The sequence below is a fragment of the Diceros bicornis genome, chromosome 4, assembly GCF_020826845.1.
Source record: "Diceros bicornis minor isolate mBicDic1 chromosome 4, mDicBic1.mat.cur, whole genome shotgun sequence".
Taxonomy (NCBI): domain Eukaryota; kingdom Metazoa; phylum Chordata; class Mammalia; order Perissodactyla; family Rhinocerotidae; genus Diceros; species Diceros bicornis.
The window spans coordinates 57,043,991-57,062,230 of record NC_080743.1 but is presented as its reverse complement, the minus strand read 5'-3'; the positions used below and the strand labels follow the sequence as shown (position 1 = coordinate 57,062,230).

Sequence of the window (18,240 nt, the reverse complement as noted above, 5' to 3'; positions counted from 1 at the left end):
TTCAAGATGCAACCGAGACTGGATTACCTGAAACTGCAATCCCATCTGAGCAGCTAATTCTCAAACTTTGGATGACAGAAACCAGACAGTTCTCTCAGAATATGTGCTTAGATGGGAGCGAGGCTGTGGAGAGTAGTGAGTGACCTGCTGAGGAAAGTCCCTTCTCTATCCCCCCTGAAATAGTCCACGTGAGCCGTTTAGTGATGACACTGTTTGTAGACACCCGGCCTAAAGGTGCTGAATGGATGGCTCTGGCCCTGCAACGTCACGGCTGAAGGGCAATCTTGATCAAAAGCTCTTCCTCACGGGCGGGAACAATCACGGTTCTCGGGACCTAACCTGTGTACCTGAGGGGATGTGATGCTGGGTTGATTGAGGGAACCTTTACTCTTCCGGAGCATAGCTGGTGACTGCTTCAGGGGTGTTGAGTGTCTCTTCTTCCTCTTCCTCCTCATTCTCTTCTGCTTTGTCTTTTTCCAATTATAAAACCACATTCTTCAAAAGCTTCCTGATGACATGGCCAAGGCAATGAGGCTCGAGTAACATCACTTTTAATGTCCACTACTCAGCATTTAGTCAGCACCGCTGACTGCAGGATGAGTTAACAAAGATATGAAAGGACTAATCACTAAATGCATGGATCTCATCTCCTGAGTGACTGATATGTACCAAATGGGACAGAGAAGAGAGACTTTGAAGCACCCCGAGTGTCCCTCAACTGATGAGTGGAGAAAGGAGATGGGGCAATATATATGTATACACTGGAATACTACTCAGCCCTAAAAACAGACGTAATCATCCCACCTGCTACAACATAGATGGACATCAGGTGGTCTGCTGTTAAGGGAAATAAACCAGACATTGAAAGACAAACACTGCATGATTTCACTCATATGTGGAAGATATACAAACACGTGGATGAAGAGAACAGATTAGTGGTTCCCTGAGGGGAAGAGGGTTGGATGTTGGGTGAAAGGGATAAAGGGGCACATTTGTACGGTGATGGAAAAAAAACGAGACCATTGGTGGTGAGCACGATGTAGTCTATAGAGAAATTGATACATAATAATGTACTCCTGACATTTCGGAATGTTATATACCGTTACGACCTCAATAAAATAAACGAAAAATATAAAAGAGGAATACATTGGGGAGCGAGAGGATAATGTGGCAAGTTGAGGGGCCTGGGGACCTTCAGAAAAAGACAGAGAATGAACACACAGATGCAGTTTAAAAATTAGTGTCTTTTAAAGACCTGAAGCGTGTTTGGAAAGAGAGCGGGAGAAAGCAAACATATAAGATCAGCCTAAGTTCATATTTTCCCCTAGATTTCAGATTTTAACGCTCTGATCCTCCGAATTACAATATGTGCTGCTGTGGTCCTAGTGAACTCCATGTTCCAGATTGGTACAGATTTATAAAGGCCACCAGAAGCAGCTTTATGTCCTCCAAGTGAAGGACCAAAGCGCTGAAAATGGGACCCTGGAGGTCAACGTTACTGAATGTTTCCAAGAATTATTATGGGAAGGCTATTGAGATGATCTGCAGCCTTATCTCAGCCCATTTTAGAAGAAGAAGGAGACTAGATTTGCAAGCCACAGAACCAGGGAAATGCGTTATAAGAAGGACTTGGGTTAAAGAGAAAGGTGTGACCAGATAGCCAGGCTCTGTTCAAGCCAGCGGGTACAGCAAAATGGCAGCCAGCTAAAGTGGAACAGGGCTGGCGGTTGATGATTCAGGGAAGGTGAAGGTTAGGAAAGGGTCATCTTCCCTAATCAAGAGAGAGACCCTTTGACCACCAGTTAGAGAATCCCCCAAATTCTCCGCCTGCCCTAACTCACTGAAACTGAGAGGTGAGGTAGGACCTCCGTGACTCATGAGCACTTAACCCAGGGAGGAGATCTGGGAGCAGCATATTTCCTGTTTCCAGTGTCCCTGTTGAGCCAGTTATGGACGCATTTGCATTTTGGTTGGGAAATTATTGGACAGGCCAATTTTAGGCAGCTCCACTTCCCCCTGGGTGGGGCGTCCAGCCCTATAAAGAGGTCCTCTGCTGCACGACTGCCATCCGCCTGGGACTCAAGTCCTGATCTACTTTGGAGAAGCTACCTGGTAAGTCTGATTTCTTGAGTTCATCTGTTGTTTGGTGCTCTCAAATGTTGAAGTTAGTCTGGAGACAGCAAGTTTGGTGGCTCCAAAGGCATGGCCGTGGGTTTGATGCTACTTAGGTGATAGAAACTTAGACTTGGGGCACAATGGTATCCTGTTTTCACTTGTCTTTTGGTAGATAGTTTGATGTCCTGTATGGAAAAGAAATTAACAGGGAAGGTATGATATAAAGAAGAGGGAAGACCAAAGTATTTTTCTCTCTTCTCTATCTTTTTGGTGTCCCTTTCCTTCTGCTGAGATTTCGAAGGCTTGTGTCTCAGAAGGTGTAAGGCCCTTGCCTTCTTCCTGACGGCCGTTTGCTCGGTACCTAAGTCAGCCTATTGGGCCCTCAGGGGAGATCACGATGATAGCAATTGCCAGTAAGCTTGCCCAGGATTTCAGAACTTGTGACGACCTTTCTTGAAGATGTTATTTTCATACAAATAACGTGACTTGGTTCTTTCAAGCAGAGATATTTTCTGGGAAAATATCATATGAGGAAAGACATGGTTTTCTCAGGACTGGTGAAGCAAATTGCTAAAGAGGAAGGGGGACGCTGGAAAGTGCTAAAAAGGGAGTTCAGAGATGGCAGCATGATCTTGGAGGTGGAGAGGGAGCGTCTCTTCATACTATATAATCCTTGTAGTAGAAGAGAAATCTCTCTCTATACGAGTCCCTTCTTGTGAACACTGTCTATAATTTCTTTCAGATACTGAGACTCCAGCAAGATGTCTTATCAACAGCAGCAGTGTAAGCAGCCCTGCCAGCCACCTCCTGTGTTTCCACCTAAGTGCCCAGAGCCATGCCCACCGCCAAAGTGCCCCGAGCCGTGCCCACCCCCAAAGTGCCCCGAGCCGTGCCCACCTCAGCAGTGCCAGCAGAAATGCCCTCCTGTGCAACCCCCTCCACCACGCCAGCAGAAGTGCCCACCCAAGAGCAAGTGACAGCTTCAGCATCCATCAGGATCAGGAAAAGACAAGGACAATTGGCTCACCTCGTTCCACAGCTCCTCCTTCACCTTCTCTTCAAAGCCTGCCTGGATACAGAAGGGGCTTCTCCCTCCTTCAGCCTGTAAAACGCCTGTGTGATTCCTGACAGCAAAAGGGTTCCGTCCTGAGGCTGTTACACTGCTGCTCTCCGGGAGGTAGCTGAGAAAGGGTGGTCCTCAGCTGTGCCGGCATCCCAGAGCTTCAGAAGAAAGAACAGCAGCTGTCTTCCTGGTGCCAGCTGAGGATTCTCTCGATGTCTTCTGTGTCTGTCTGTCACCTGGGCAGGGGTTTGCATCACCTGGGCAGTTGTTACTTTTCTTCCATTTCCTGAATAAAGTGCAACATTTTCTGTGACGGGATCAATATTGTCTTCCTTTGAAAATCTGCTTGTTGGCAAGATCATATCACCCTTTTGGGTTTCTTGCTATTTTTCTTTGTTCCAAAGCTCACGTCTCACAATCAGTGTTATCTGGGTTTGGGGCCATATCAAACATTATTTCTACGTCGTATCCAATCCATTTTGTTTTCCTCATTTATTGTTTGATTGATTTAGTCACAAACTGTCTAACTCCTCAAGATTTCAATCTCTCTACTACAAAGTGGGTAAAGTCCTTTTGACAATCCCAGCGTGTCTTCGGCATGAAATTGAACGGTAAATTAGTTGCCCCAACGCCAGACACATATTAGCACTCGGTAAGGCATCAGAGCATCCTTGTCTCCGTCATCATCAACAACCTCATCGTCACCCTCACCGTCACCACGACCACGTTTGCTGCAGCAGGAAAGGGGCTCAGACATAACCAGGGTAGGAAAGAAGAAGATTCTGAAACTTTATTACTCTCTCATATTCTGTTGTTCTCTTTTTTTCTGAAGTACTCTATTTTTTATGTGATGTTGCAGATGAAGAGCTTTTCGGGGAGTAGTGGAGTATTCTTCATAAAATCATAGGCGTTCTGAAACCATGGGGAGCACAGAAGGAAGACAAGTAATACGGGTCTTTACAAGGGAAAGTGCTGCCTCCTCTCCATGTGAACCACCTGCTCTTCTCACTCCCACCACCCGCCAAATTTCAGGGTCCCGTCTTGTATGTTCACCTCTGTAATTCCTTACCTCAAGGTTCTGACCCCATGTTTGAAGAATATTGGGGTGTACATCTTTGTATAGATTGCGAAGCTACTGTTGATATGTAGCTTGTTTTCTAAGTGCTGAGCCTACCAGTCAGCTAAGCTGTGGAGACAGGGATACGTTCTTTATATGTATCCTTTCTGTCTTCCTGAGTTTCCACACACAGAAGAGTTACTTGAGATCACACACACACACACACACACTCCCTGATAAATGTAGCATTATTCAAAAAGCGACAAAGTCTTCCTCTCAAATCCTAGTATCTTTAGTCATTTTAAAATTAAGCGGATCTTCCTCTGTCGAAATTCTCCAATCAAATCATATATCCGGCAAGGTGTTAATTTCTAAAAATATAAAGAACTCATACGACTCAACAACGAAAAAGTGAACAACCGTATCGACAAATGGACAGAGGATCTGAACAGACATTTCCCCAAAGAATATATACAGATGCCCAACAGGCACATGAAAACATGTTCAACATCACTAATTATTAGAGAAATGCAGATCAAAACTACACGGAGATCTTACCTCTCACTTGTCAGAACGGCTATAATTGACAAGACAAGAAATAAGAAGTGTTGGAGAGGATGTGGAGAAGAGGGTACCCTTATACACTGCTGGTTGTCTTTTCATTTTCTTGATGATTTCCTTTGGTGTGGATAACATTTTTAGTTTCACCTAGTCTCACCTGTTTATTTTTACCTTCGTGGGTTGTACTTTTAGTGTCATGTCTATAAAATCATTGCCAAGACTGATGTCAAGAAGCTTTTCTCAAATTTTCCTCTAGGTGTTTTATGATTTTAGGTCTTACATTGAAATCTTTAATCCATTTTGAGTTAATTGTCGTGAGTGGCGCAAGATAGGGATTCAGTTGTATTCTTTGGCATGTGGCTGTCCAGTTTTCTCAACACCATTTATTGAAGAGATGATCCTTTCCCCGTTCTATGTTCTTGGCATCCTTGTCAAGGATTAGTTGACTGTATATGCTTGGTTTATGTCTGCCCTCCCCGTGTGTTCCAGTGGTCTATGTGTCTGTTTTGATGCCAGTACCATAGATTTTTGTTACTATAGCTTTCTAATATAGTTTGAAATCAGGATGTGTGATACCTCCAGCTTTGTTCTCCTCCCTCAAGATTGCTTTGGCTATTTGAGATCTTTTGTGGTTCCAAACAAATTTTGGGGTTCTGTTTTCTATTTCTGTGGACAAAGCCAGTGGAATTTATCGGAATTGTATTGAATCATTCAATCACTTTGGGTAGTATGAACATTTTAACAATATTAATTCTTCCAATCTTTGAACACTGGATATCTTTCCATTTATTTGTGTCTTCCTCAGATTCCTTCCTCCTGTCTAATCGTGTTCAGTGTCCAGGTCGTTCACGTCCGTTGTTAAGTTTATCCGTAGGTAGTGGTTTGTTTTCCATGCTATTGTAAATGGCATTGTTCTTTAGTTCCCTTTTTGAAAGTTTGTTTTAAGTGTACAGAAACACCACTGGCGTTTGTATATTGAATTGGTAAGTTTTCTAATTTGTTCATTAGTTCTAAGAGGTTCTCGGTGGAGTCTACAGGGTTTTATAGAAGATTTACCTAAGATGTATAAAGGATTATGTCATCTGCAGTCAGAGGCCATTTTCCTTCTTCCTTTCCAATTTGGCGAACTTGGATTTCTTTTTCTTGCCTAATCGTTGTGTCTAGATCTTTCAGTACGATATTGAAGAGTAGGGAGAGTGGAAAACCCTGACTTGTTCCTGATCTTAGAGGAAAAGCTTTCAGATTTCAGGATTAAGCATGATGTTTTCCGTGGGCTTGTCATATACGGCCTTTTTTATGCTATGGTACATTCCTTCTCTACGGAATTCGTGGAGAGTTCTTGTCAGGAAAGGATGTTGCATTTTGTCAAACGCTTTTTCTGCATCCATTGAGATGATCGTATGATTTTTATTCTTCATTCTGGTAAAGTGAAGTGTCACAGTTGTTGATTTGTGCTTGACGAACCATCCTGGCATCCCAGGAATCAATCCGGCGTGAGCATGCTGTGTGATCCCTTTTTCGTGACGTTGAATTCTGTTTGCTAGTATTGAGGAAGGATAAGGGAGAGTGAGCTTTACACGCAGAAATAAAAGCAGAAGGTAGAAATTTAAGGGGTCTTGCAGTTACCATTTCTCTAAGAATATCAGGAATATCTCACAATAAATAATTCCTGGCTCTTTATGTCTATTTCTTCCTTATTGTGTTGTAGGATTTTGATTTGCAGGGGCTATTTTGTTCAATGGCATATAACACATAGTGGTAAAATGTGAGATAAAACTTTGTGTTATGAGTTGGGGAAAATTTTCTTCTTTCCTATAGTTTTTCTCATAGTAATGAATCACGGAAAACTCTTAGCAATTTATGGACTGGAGATATTGAATTGAACATGGGCCTATCTGACTCGTAATGTGCATAAAGCGAAGCTCTTTAGATATGTAGACAGATGATACACAGATAGATAGATAGATAGCTAGCTAGCTAGCTAGCTAGACAGATGATAGATAGACAGACAGACAGACACGTGGTGTTTGTCTTTGTTTGTGTATCCTGTCTTCTATGTCTCAGGCCTCGGATGTTGAATCTTGATGAATGTTGGTCGATAGATGCCGTTGTTCATGTTGTGGCAGCTGTTCATGTAGCTGATCTTGAGGAACTCTGAGTGTTCAAGTTGACGTCTGACACCTACAAAGTGACTTCTGCCTTACATGTTTGGGGCACTAGAGCTGCCATGACTTTGCTTCCTAGACTTTCATGATTAGCACCTTTTATGACAAGGATGTCCTCAGCGGCAGAGTTTCAAGATGCAACCGAGACTGGATTACCTGAAACTGCAATCCCATCTGAGCAGCTAATTCTCAAACTTTGGATGACAGAAACCAGACAGTTCTCTCAGAATATGTGCTTAGATGGGAGCGAGGCTGTGGAGAGTAGTGAGTGACCTGCTGAGGAAAGTCCCTTCTCTATCCCCCCTGAAATAGTCCACGTGAGCCGTTTAGTGATGACACTGTTTGTAGACACCCGGCCTAAAGGTGCTGAATGGATGGCTCTGGCCCTGCAACGTCACGGCTGAAGGGCAATCTTGATCAAAAGCTCTTCCTCACGGGCGGGAACAATCACGGTTCTCGGGACCTAACCTGTGTACCTGAGGGGATGTGATGCTGGGTTGATTGAGGGAACCTTTACTCTTCCGGAGCATAGCTGGTGACTGCTTCAGGGGTGTTGAGTGTCTCTTCTTCCTCTTCCTCCTCATTCTCTTCTGCTTTGTCTTTTTCCAATTATAAAACCACATTCTTCAAAAGCTTCCTGATGACCTGGCCAAGGCAATGAGGCTCGAGTAACATCACTTTTAATGTCCACTACTCAGCATTTAGTCAGCACCGCTGACTGCAGGATGAGTTAACAAAGATATGAAAGGACTAATCACTAAATGCATGGATCTCATCTCCTGAGTGACTGATATGTACCAAATGGGACAGAGAAGAGAGACTTTGAAGCACCCCGAGTGTCCCTCAACTGATGAGTGGAGAAAGGAGATGGGGCAATATATATGTATACACTGGAATACTACTCAGCCCTAAAAACAGACGTAATCATCCCACCTGCTACAACATAGATGGACATCAGGTGGTCTGCTGTTAAGGGAAATAAACCAGACATTGAAAGACAAACACTGCATGATTTCACTCATATGTGGAAGATATACAAACACGTGGATGAAGAGAACAGATTAGTGGTTCCCTGAGGGGAAGAGGGTTGGATGTTGGGTGAAAGGGATAAAGGGGCACATTTGTACGGTGATGGAAAAAAACGAGACCATTGGTGGTGAGCACGATGTAGTCTATAGAGAAATTGATACATAATAATGTACTCCTGACATTTCGGAATGTTATATACCGTTACGACCTCAATAAAATAAACGAAAAATATAAAAGAGGAATACATTGGGGAGCGAGAGGATAATGTGGCAAGTTGAGGGGCCTGGGGACCTTCAGAAAAAGACAGAGAATGAACACACAGATGCAGTTTAAAAATTAGTGTCTTTTAAAGACCTGAAGCGTGTTTGGAAAGAGAGCGGGAGAAAGCAAACATATAAGATCAGCCTAAGTTCATATTTTCCCCTAGATTTCAGATTTTAACGCTCTGATCCTCCGAATTACAATATGTGCTGCTGTGGTCCTAGTGAACTCCATGTTCCAGATTGGTACAGATTTATAAAGGCCACCAGAAGCAGCTTTATGTCCTCCAAGTGAAGGACCAAAGCGCTGAAAATGGGACCCTGGAGGTCAACGTTACTGAATGTTTCCAAGAATTATTATGGGAAGGCTATTGAGATGATCTGCAGCCTTATCTCAGCCCATTTTAGAAGAAGAAGGAGACTAGATTTGCAAGCCACAGAACCAGGGAAATGCGTTATAAGAAGGACTTGGGTTAAAGAGAAAGGTGTGACCAGATAGCCAGGCTCTGTTCAAGCCAGCGGGTACAGCAAAATGGCAGCCAGCTAAAGTGGAACAGGGCTGGCGGTTGATGATTCAGGGAAGGTGAAGGTTAGGAAAGGGTCATCTTCCCTAATCAAGAGAGAGACCCTTTGACCACCAGTTAGAGAATCCCCCAAATTCTCCGCCTGCCCTAACTCACTGAAACTGAGAGGTGAGGTAGGACCTCCGTGACTCATGAGCACTTAACCCAGGGAGGAGATCTGGGAGCAGCATATTTCCTGTTTCCAGTGTCCCTGTTGAGCCAGTTATGGACGCATTTGCATTTTGGTTGGGAAATTATTGGACAGGCCAATTTTAGGCAGCTCCACTTCCCCCTGGGTGGGGCGTCCAGCCCTATAAAGAGGTCCTCTGCTGCACGACTGCCATCCGCCTGGGACTCAAGTCCTGATCTACTTTGGAGAAGCTACCTGGTAAGTCTGATTTCTTGAGTTCATCTGTTGTTTGGTGCTCTCAAATGTTGAAGTTAGTCTGGAGACAGCAAGTTTGGTGGCTCCAAAGGCATGGCCGTGGGTTTGATGCTACTTAGGTGATAGAAACTTAGACTTGGGGCACAATGGTATCCTGTTTTCACTTGTCTTTTGGTAGATAGTTTGATGTCCTGTATGGAAAAGAAATTAACAGGGAAGGTATGATATAAAGAAGAGGGAAGACCAAAGTATTTTTCTCTCTTCTCTATCTTTTTGGTGTCCCTTTCCTTCTGCTGAGATTTCGAAGGCTTGTGTCTCAGAAGGTGTAAGGCCCTTGCCTTCTTCCTGACGGCCGTTTGCTCGGTACCTAAGTCAGCCTATTGGGCCCTCAGGGGAGATCACGATGATAGCAATTGCCAGTAAGCTTGCCCAGGATTTCAGAACTTGTGACGACCTTTCTTGAAGATGTTATTTTCATACAAATAACGTGACTTGGTTCTTTCAAGCAGAGATATTTTCTGGGAAAATATCATATGAGGAAAGACATGGTTTTCTCAGGACTGGTGAAGCAAATTGCTAAAGAGGAAGGGGGACGCTGGAAAGTGCTAAAAAGGGAGTTCAGAGATGGCAGCATGATCTTGGAGGTGGAGAGGGAGCGTCTCTTCATACTATATAATCCTTGTAGTAGAAGAGAAATCTCTCTCTATACGAGTCCCTTCTTGTGAACACTGTCTATAATTTCTTTCAGATACTGAGACTCCAGCAAGATGTCTTATCAACAGCAGCAGTGTAAGCAGCCCTGCCAGCCACCTCCTGTGTTTCCACCTAAGTGCCCAGAGCCATGCCCACCGCCAAAGTGCCCCGAGCCGTGCCCACCCCCAAAGTGCCCCGAGCCGTGCCCACCTCAGCAGTGCCAGCAGAAATGCCCTCCTGTGCAACCCCCTCCACCACGCCAGCAGAAGTGCCCACCCAAGAGCAAGTGACAGCTTCAGCATCCATCAGGATCAGGAAAAGACAAGGACAATTGGCTCACCTCGTTCCACAGCTCCTCCTTCACCTTCTCTTCAAAGCCTGCCTGGATACAGAAGGGGCTTCTCCCTCCTTCAGCCTGTAAAACGCCTGTGTGATTCCTGACAGCAAAAGGGTTCCGTCCTGAGGCTGTTACACTGCTGCTCTCCGGGAGGTAGCTGAGAAAGGGTGGTCCTCAGCTGTGCCGGCATCCCAGAGCTTCAGAAGAAAGAACAGCAGCTGTCTTCCTGGTGCCAGCTGAGGATTCTCTCGATGTCTTCTGTGTCTGTCTGTCACCTGGGCAGGGGTTTGCATCACCTGGGCAGTTGTTACTTTTCTTCCATTTCCTGAATAAAGTGCAACATTTTCTGTGACGGGATCAATATTGTCTTCCTTTGAAAATCTGCTTGTTGGCAAGATCATATCACCCTTTTGGGTTTCTTGCTATTTTTCTTTGTTCCAAAGCTCACGTCTCACAATCAGTGTTATCTGGGTTTGGGGCCATATCAAACATTATTTCTACGTCGTATCCAATCCATTTTGTTTTCCTCATTTATTGTTTGATTGATTTAGTCACAAACTGTCTAACTCCTCAAGATTTCAATCTCTCTACTACAAAGTGGGTAAAGTCCTTTTGACAATCCCAGCGTGTCTTCGGCATGAAATTGAACGGTAAATTAGTTGCCCCAACGCCAGACACATATTAGCACTCGGTAAGGCATCAGAGCATCCTTGTCTCCGTCATCATCAACAACCTCATCGTCACCCTCACCGTCACCACGACCACGTTTGCTGCAGCAGGAAAGGGGCTCAGACATAACCAGGGTAGGAAAGAAGAAGATTCTGAAACTTTATTACTCTCTCATATTCTGTTGTTCTCTTTTTTTCTGAAGTACTCTATTTTTTATGTGATGTTGCAGATGAAGAGCTTTTCGGGGAGTAGTGGAGTATTCTTCATAAAATCATAGGCGTTCTGAAACCATGGGGAGCACAGAAGGAAGACAAGTAATACGGGTCTTTACAAGGGAAAGTGCTGCCTCCTCTCCATGTGAACCACCTGCTCTTCTCACTCCCACCACCCGCCAAATTTCAGGGTCCCGTCTTGTATGTTCACCTCTGTAATTCCTTACCTCAAGGTTCTGACCCCATGTTTGAAGAATATTGGGGTGTACATCTTTGTATAGATTGCGAAGCTACTGTTGATATGTAGCTTGTTTTCTAAGTGCTGAGCCTACCAGTCAGCTAAGCTGTGGAGACAGGGATACGTTCTTTATATGTATCCTTTCTGTCTTCCTGAGTTTCCACACACAGAAGAGTTACTTGAGATCACACACACACACACACACACTCCCTGATAAATGTAGCATTATTCAAAAAGCGACAAAGTCTTCCTCTCAAATCCTAGTATCTTTAGTCATTTTAAAATTAAGCGGATCTTCCTCTGTCGAAATTCTCCAATCAAATCATATATCCGGCAAGGTGTTAATTTCTAAAAATATAAAGAACTCATACGACTCAACAACGAAAAAGTGAACAACCGTATCGACAAATGGACAGAGGATCTGAACAGACATTTCCCCAAAGAATATATACAGATGCCCAACAGGCACATGAAAACATGTTCAACATCACTAATTATTAGAGAAATGCAGATCAAAACTACACGGAGATCTTACCTCTCACTTGTCAGAACGGCTATAATTGACAAGACAAGAAATAAGAAGTGTTGGAGAGGATGTGGAGAAGAGGGTACCCTTATACACTGCTGGTTGTCTTTTCATTTTCTTGATGATTTCCTTTGGTGTGGATAACATTTTTAGTTTCACCTAGTCTCACCTGTTTATTTTTACCTTCGTGGGTTGTACTTTTAGTGTCATGTCTATAAAATCATTGCCAAGACTGATGTCAAGAAGCTTTTCTCAAATTTTCCTCTAGGTGTTTTATGATTTTAGGTCTTACATTGAAATCTTTAATCCATTTTGAGTTAATTGTCGTGAGTGGCGCAAGATAGGGATTCAGTTGTATTCTTTGGCATGTGGCTGTCCAGTTTTCTCAACACCATTTATTGAAGAGATGATCCTTTCCCCGTTCTATGTTCTTGGCATCCTTGTCAAGGATTAGTTGACTGTATATGCTTGGTTTATGTCTGCCCTCCCCGTGTGTTCCAGTGGTCTATGTGTCTGTTTTGATGCCAGTACCATAGATTTTTGTTACTATAGCTTTCTAATATAGTTTGAAATCAGGATGTGTGATACCTCCAGCTTTGTTCTCCTCCCTCAAGATTGCTTTGGCTATTTGAGATCTTTTGTGGTTCCAAACAAATTTTGGGGTTCTGTTTTCTATTTCTGTGGACAAAGCCAGTGGAATTTATCGGAATTGTATTGAATCATTCAATCACTTTGGGTAGTATGAACATTTTAACAATATTAATTCTTCCAATCTTTGAACACTGGATATCTTTCCATTTATTTGTGTCTTCCTCAGATTCCTTCCTCCTGTCTAATCGTGTTCAGTGTCCAGGTCGTTCACGTCCGTTGTTAAGTTTATCCGTAGGTAGTGGTTTGTTTTCCATGCTATTGTAAATGGCATTGTTCTTTAGTTCCCTTTTTGAAAGTTTGTTTTAAGTGTACAGAAACACCACTGGCGTTTGTATATTGAATTGGTAAGTTTTCTAATTTGTTCATTAGTTCTAAGAGGTTCTCGGTGGAGTCTACAGGGTTTTATAGAAGATTTACCTAAGATGTATAAAGGATTATGTCATCTGCAGTCAGAGGCCATTTTCCTTCTTCCTTTCCAATTTGGCGAACTTGGATTTCTTTTTCTTGCCTAATCGTTGTGTCTAGATCTTTCAGTACGATATTGAAGAGTAGGGAGAGTGGAAAACCCTGACTTGTTCCTGATCTTAGAGGAAAAGCTTTCAGATTTCAGGATTAAGCATGATGTTTTCCGTGGGCTTGTCATATACGGCCTTTTTTATGCTATGGTACATTCCTTCTCTACGGAATTCGTGGAGAGTTCTTGTCAGGAAAGGATGTTGCATTTTGTCAAACGCTTTTTCTGCATCCATTGAGATGATCGTATGATTTTTATTCTTCATTCTGGTAAAGTGAAGTGTCACAGTTGTTGATTTGTGCTTGACGAACCATCCTGGCATCCCAGGAATCAATCCGGCGTGAGCATGCTGTGTGATCCCTTTTTCGTGACGTTGAATTCTGTTTGCTAGTATTGAGGAAGGATAAGGGAGAGTGAGCTTTACACGCAGAAATAAAAGCAGAAGGTAGAAATTTAAGGGGTCTTGCAGTTACCATTTCTCTAAGAATATCAGGAATATCTCACAATAAATAATTCCTGGCTCTTTATGTCTATTTCTTCCTTATTGTGTTGTAGAATTTTGATTTGCAGGGGCTATTTTGTTCAATGGCATATAACACATAGTGGTAAAATGTGAGATAAAACTTTGTGTTATGAGTTGGGGAAAATTTTCTTCTTTCCTATAGTTTTTCTCATAGTAATGAATCACGGAAAACTCTTAGCAATTTATGGACTGGAGATATTGAATTGAACATGGGCCTATCTGACTCGTAATGTGCATAAAGCGAAGCTCTTTAGATATGTAGACAGATGATACACAGATAGATAGATAGATAGATAGCTAGCTAGCTAGCTAGACAGATGATAGATAGACAGACAGACAGACACGTGGTGTTTGTCTTTGTTTGTGTATCCTGTCTTCTATGTCTCAGGCCTCGGATGTTGAATCTTGATGAATGTTGGTCGATAGATGCCGTTGTTCATGTTGTGGCAGCTGTTCATGTAGCTGATCTTGAGGAACTCTGAGTGTTCAAGTTGACGTCTGACACCTACAAAGTGACTTCTGCCTTACATGTTTGGGGCACTAGAGCTGCCATGACTTTGCTTCCTAGACTTTCATGATTAGCACCTTTTATGACAAGGATGTCCTCAGCGGCAGAGTTTCAAGATGCAACCGAGACTGGATTACCTGAAACTGCAATCCCATCTGAGCAGCTAATTCTCAAACTTTGGATGACAGAAACCAGACAGTTCTCTCAGAATATGTGCTTAGATGGGAGCGAGGCTGTGGAGAGTAGTGAGTGACCTGCTGAGGAAAGTCCCTTCTCTATCCCCCCTGAAATAGTCCACGTGAGCCGTTTAGTGATGACACTGTTTGTAGACACCCGGCCTAAAGGTGCTGAATGGATGGCTCTGGCCCTGCAACGTCACGGCTGAAGGGCAATCTTGATCAAAAGCTCTTCCTCACGGGCGGGAACAATCACGGTTCTCGGGACCTAACCTGTGTACCTGAGGGGATGTGATGCTGGGTTGATTGAGGGAACCTTTACTCTTCCGGAGCATAGCTGGTGACTGCTTCAGGGGTGTTGAGTGTCTCTTCTTCCTCTTCCTCCTCATTCTCTTCTGCTTTGTCTTTTTCCAATTATAAAACCACATTCTTCAAAAGCTTCCTGATGACATGGCCAAGGCAATGAGGCTCGAGTAACATCACTTTTAATGTCCACTACTCAGCATTTAGTCAGCACCGCTGACTGCAGGATGAGTTAACAAAGATATGAAAGGACTAATCACTAAATGCATGGATCTCATCTCCTGAGTGACTGATATGTACCAAATGGGACAGAGAAGAGAGACTTTGAAGCACCCCGAGTGTCCCTCAACTGATGAGTGGAGAAAGGAGATGGGGCAATATATATGTATACACTGGAATACTACTCAGCCCTAAAAACAGACGTAATCATCCCACCTGCTACAACATAGATGGACATCAGGTGGTCTGCTGTTAAGGGAAATAAACCAGACATTGAAAGACAAACACTGCATGATTTCACTCATATGTGGAAGATATACAAACACGTGGATGAAGAGAACAGATTAGTGGTTCCCTGAGGGGAAGAGGGTTGGATGTTGGGTGAAAGGGATAAAGGGGCACATTTGTACGGTGATGGAAAAAAACGAGACCATTGGTGGTGAGCACGATGTAGTCTATAGAGAAATTGATACATAATAATGTACTCCTGACATTTCGGAATGTTATATACCGTTACGACCTCAATAAAATAAACGAAAAATATAAAAGAGGAATACATTGGGGAGCGAGAGGATAATGTGGCAAGTTGAGGGGCCTGGGGACCTTCAGAAAAAGACAGAGAATGAACACACAGATGCAGTTTAAAAATTAGTGTCTTTTAAAGACCTGAAGCGTGTTTGGAAAGAGAGCGGGAGAAAGCAAACATATAAGATCAGCCTAAGTTCATATTTTCCCCTAGATTTCAGATTTTAACGCTCTGATCCTCCGAATTACAATATGTGCTGCTGTGGTCCTAGTGAACTCCATGTTCCAGATTGGTACAGATTTATAAAGGCCACCAGAAGCAGCTTTATGTCCTCCAAGTGAAGGACCAAAGCGCTGAAAATGGGACCCTGGAGGTCAACGTTACTGAATGTTTCCAAGAATTATTATGGGAAGGCTATTGAGATGATCTGCAGCCTTATCTCAGCCCATTTTAGAAGAAGAAGGAGACTAGATTTGCAAGCCACAGAACCAGGGAAATGCGTTATAAGAAGGACTTGGGTTAAAGAGAAAGGTGTGACCAGATAGCCAGGCTCTGTTCAAGCCAGCGGGTACAGCAAAATGGCAGCCAGCTAAAGTGGAACAGGGCTGGCGGTTGATGATTCAGGGAAGGTGAAGGTTAGGAAAGGGTCATCTTCCCTAATCAAGAGAGAGACCCTTTGACCACCAGTTAGAGAATCCCCCAAATTCTCCGCCTGCCCTAACTCACTGAAACTGAGAGGTGAGGTAGGACCTCCGTGACTCATGAGCACTTAACCCAGGGAGGAGATCTGGGAGCAGCATATTTCCTGTTTCCAGTGTCCCTGTTGAGCCAGTTATGGACGCATTTGCATTTTGGTTGGGAAATTATTGGACAGGCCAATTTTAGGCAGCTCCACTTCCCCCTGGGTGGGGCGTCCAGCCCTATAAAGAGGTCCTCTGCTGCACGACTGCCATCCGCCTGGGACTCAAGTCCTGATCTACTTTGGAGAACCTACCTGGTAAGTCTGATTTCTTGAGTTCATCTGTTGTTTGGTGCTCTCAAATGTTGAAGTTAGTCTGGAGACAGCAAGTTTGGTGGCTCCAAAGGCATGGCCGTGGGTTTGATGCTACTTAGGTGATAGAAACTTAGACTTGGGGCACAATGGTATCCTGTTTTCACTTGTCTTCTGGTAGATAGTTTGATGTCCTGTATGGAAAAGAAATTAACAGGGAAGGTATGATATAAAGAAGAGGGAAGACCAAAGTATTTTTCTCTCTTCTCTATCTTTTTGGTGTCCCTTTCCTTCTGCTGAGATTTCGAAGGCTTGTGTCTCAGAAGGTGTAAGGCCCTTGCCTTCTTCCTGACGGCCGTTTGCTCGGTACCTAAGTCAGCCTATTGGGCCCTCAGGGGAGATCACGATGATAGCAATTGCCAGTAAGCTTGCCCAGGATTTCAGAACTTGTGACGACCTTTCTTGAAGATGTTATTTTCATACAAATAACGTGACTTGGTTCTTTCAAGCAGAGATATTTTCTGGGAAAATATCATATGAGGAAAGACATGGTTTTCTCAGGACTGGTGAAGCAAATTGCTAAAGAGGAAGGGGGACGCTGGAAAGTGCTAAAAAGGGAGTTCAGAGATGGCAGCATGATCTTGGAGGTGGAGAGGGAGCGTCTCTTCATACTATATAATCCTTGTAGTAGAAGAGAAATCTCTCTCTATACGAGTCCCTTCTTGTGAACACTGTCTATAATTTCTTTCAGATACTGAGACTCCAGCAAGATGTCTTATCAACAGCAGCAGTGTAAGCAGCCCTGCCAGCCACCTCCTGTGTTTCCACCTAAGTGCCCAGAGCCATGCCCACCGCCAAAGTGCCCCGAGCCGTGCCCACCCCCAAAGTGCCCCGAGCCGTGCCCACCTCAGCAGTGCCAGCAGAAATGCCCTCCTGTGCAACCCCCTCCACCATGCCAGCAGAAGTGCCCACCCAAGAGCAAGTGACAGCTTCAGCATCCATCAGGATCAGGAAAAGACAAGGACAATTGGCTCACCTCGTTCCACAGCTCCTCCTTCACCTTCTCTTCAAAGCCTGCCTGGATACAGAAGGGGCTTCTCCCTCCTTCAGCCTGTAAAACGCCTGTGTGATTCCTGACAGCAAAAGGGTTCCGTCCTGAGGCTGTTACACTGCTGCTCTCCGGGAGGTAGCTGAGAAAGGGTGGTCCTCAGCTGTGCCGGCATCCCAGAGCTTCAGAAGAAAGAACAGCAGCTGTCTTCCTGGTGCCAGCTGAGGATTCTCTCGATGTCTTCTGTGTCTGTCTGTCACCTGGGCAGGGGTTTGCATCACCTGGGCAGTTGTTACTTTTCTTCCATTTCCTGAATAAAGTGCAACATTTTCTGTGACGGGATCAATATTGTCTTCCTTTGAAAATCTGCTTGTTGGCAAGATCATATCACCCTTTTGGGTTTCTTGCTATTTTTCTTTGTTCCAAAGCTCACGTCTCACAATCAGTGTTATCTGGGTTTGGGGCCATATCAAACATTATTTCTACGTCGTATCCAATCCATTTTGTTTTCCTCATTTATTGTTTGATTGATTTAGTCACAAACTGTCTAACTCCTCAAGATTTCAATCTCTCTACTACAAAGTGGGTAAAGTCCTTTTGACAATCCCAGCGTGTCTTCGGCATGAAATTGAACGGTAAATTAGTTGCCCCAACGCCAGACACATATTAGCACTCGGTAAGGCATCAGAGCATCCTTGTCTCCGTCATCATCAACAACCTCATCGTCACCCTCACCGTCACCACGACCACGTTTGCTGCAGCAGGAAAGGGGCTCAGACATAACCAGGGTAGGAAAGAAGAAGATTCTGAAACTTTATTACTCTCTCATATTCTGTTGTTCTCTTTTTTTCTGAAGTACTCTATTTTTTATGTGATGTTGCAGATGAAGAGCTTTTCGGGGAGTAGTG

The 18,240-nt window shown here is 43.8% G+C and overlaps 3 protein-coding genes across 3 annotated transcripts; all 3 read left to right on the top strand.

Moving 5' to 3' along the window:
* Nucleotides 1-2,876: 2,876 nt before the first annotated feature.
* On the top strand, nucleotides 2,877-3,092 carry LOC131402904 (small proline-rich protein 2E-like). Its single transcript, XM_058537380.1, has one exon. It carries the CDS (start codon nucleotides 2,877-2,879, stop codon nucleotides 3,090-3,092), a length of 216 nt encoding a protein of 71 aa, XP_058393363.1.
* Nucleotides 3,093-9,965: 6,873 nt separating this feature from the next.
* Nucleotides 9,966-10,181, top strand: LOC131402897 (small proline-rich protein 2E-like). Its single transcript, XM_058537377.1, has one exon. It carries the CDS (start codon nucleotides 9,966-9,968, stop codon nucleotides 10,179-10,181), a length of 216 nt encoding a protein of 71 aa, XP_058393360.1.
* A 6,873-nt stretch (nucleotides 10,182-17,054) lies between these two features.
* LOC131402886 (small proline-rich protein 2E) lies at nucleotides 17,055-17,270 on the top strand. The gene has a single exon (XM_058537372.1). It carries the CDS (start codon nucleotides 17,055-17,057, stop codon nucleotides 17,268-17,270), a length of 216 nt encoding a protein of 71 aa, XP_058393355.1.
* The last annotated feature ends 970 nt before the right edge of the window (nucleotides 17,271-18,240 follow it).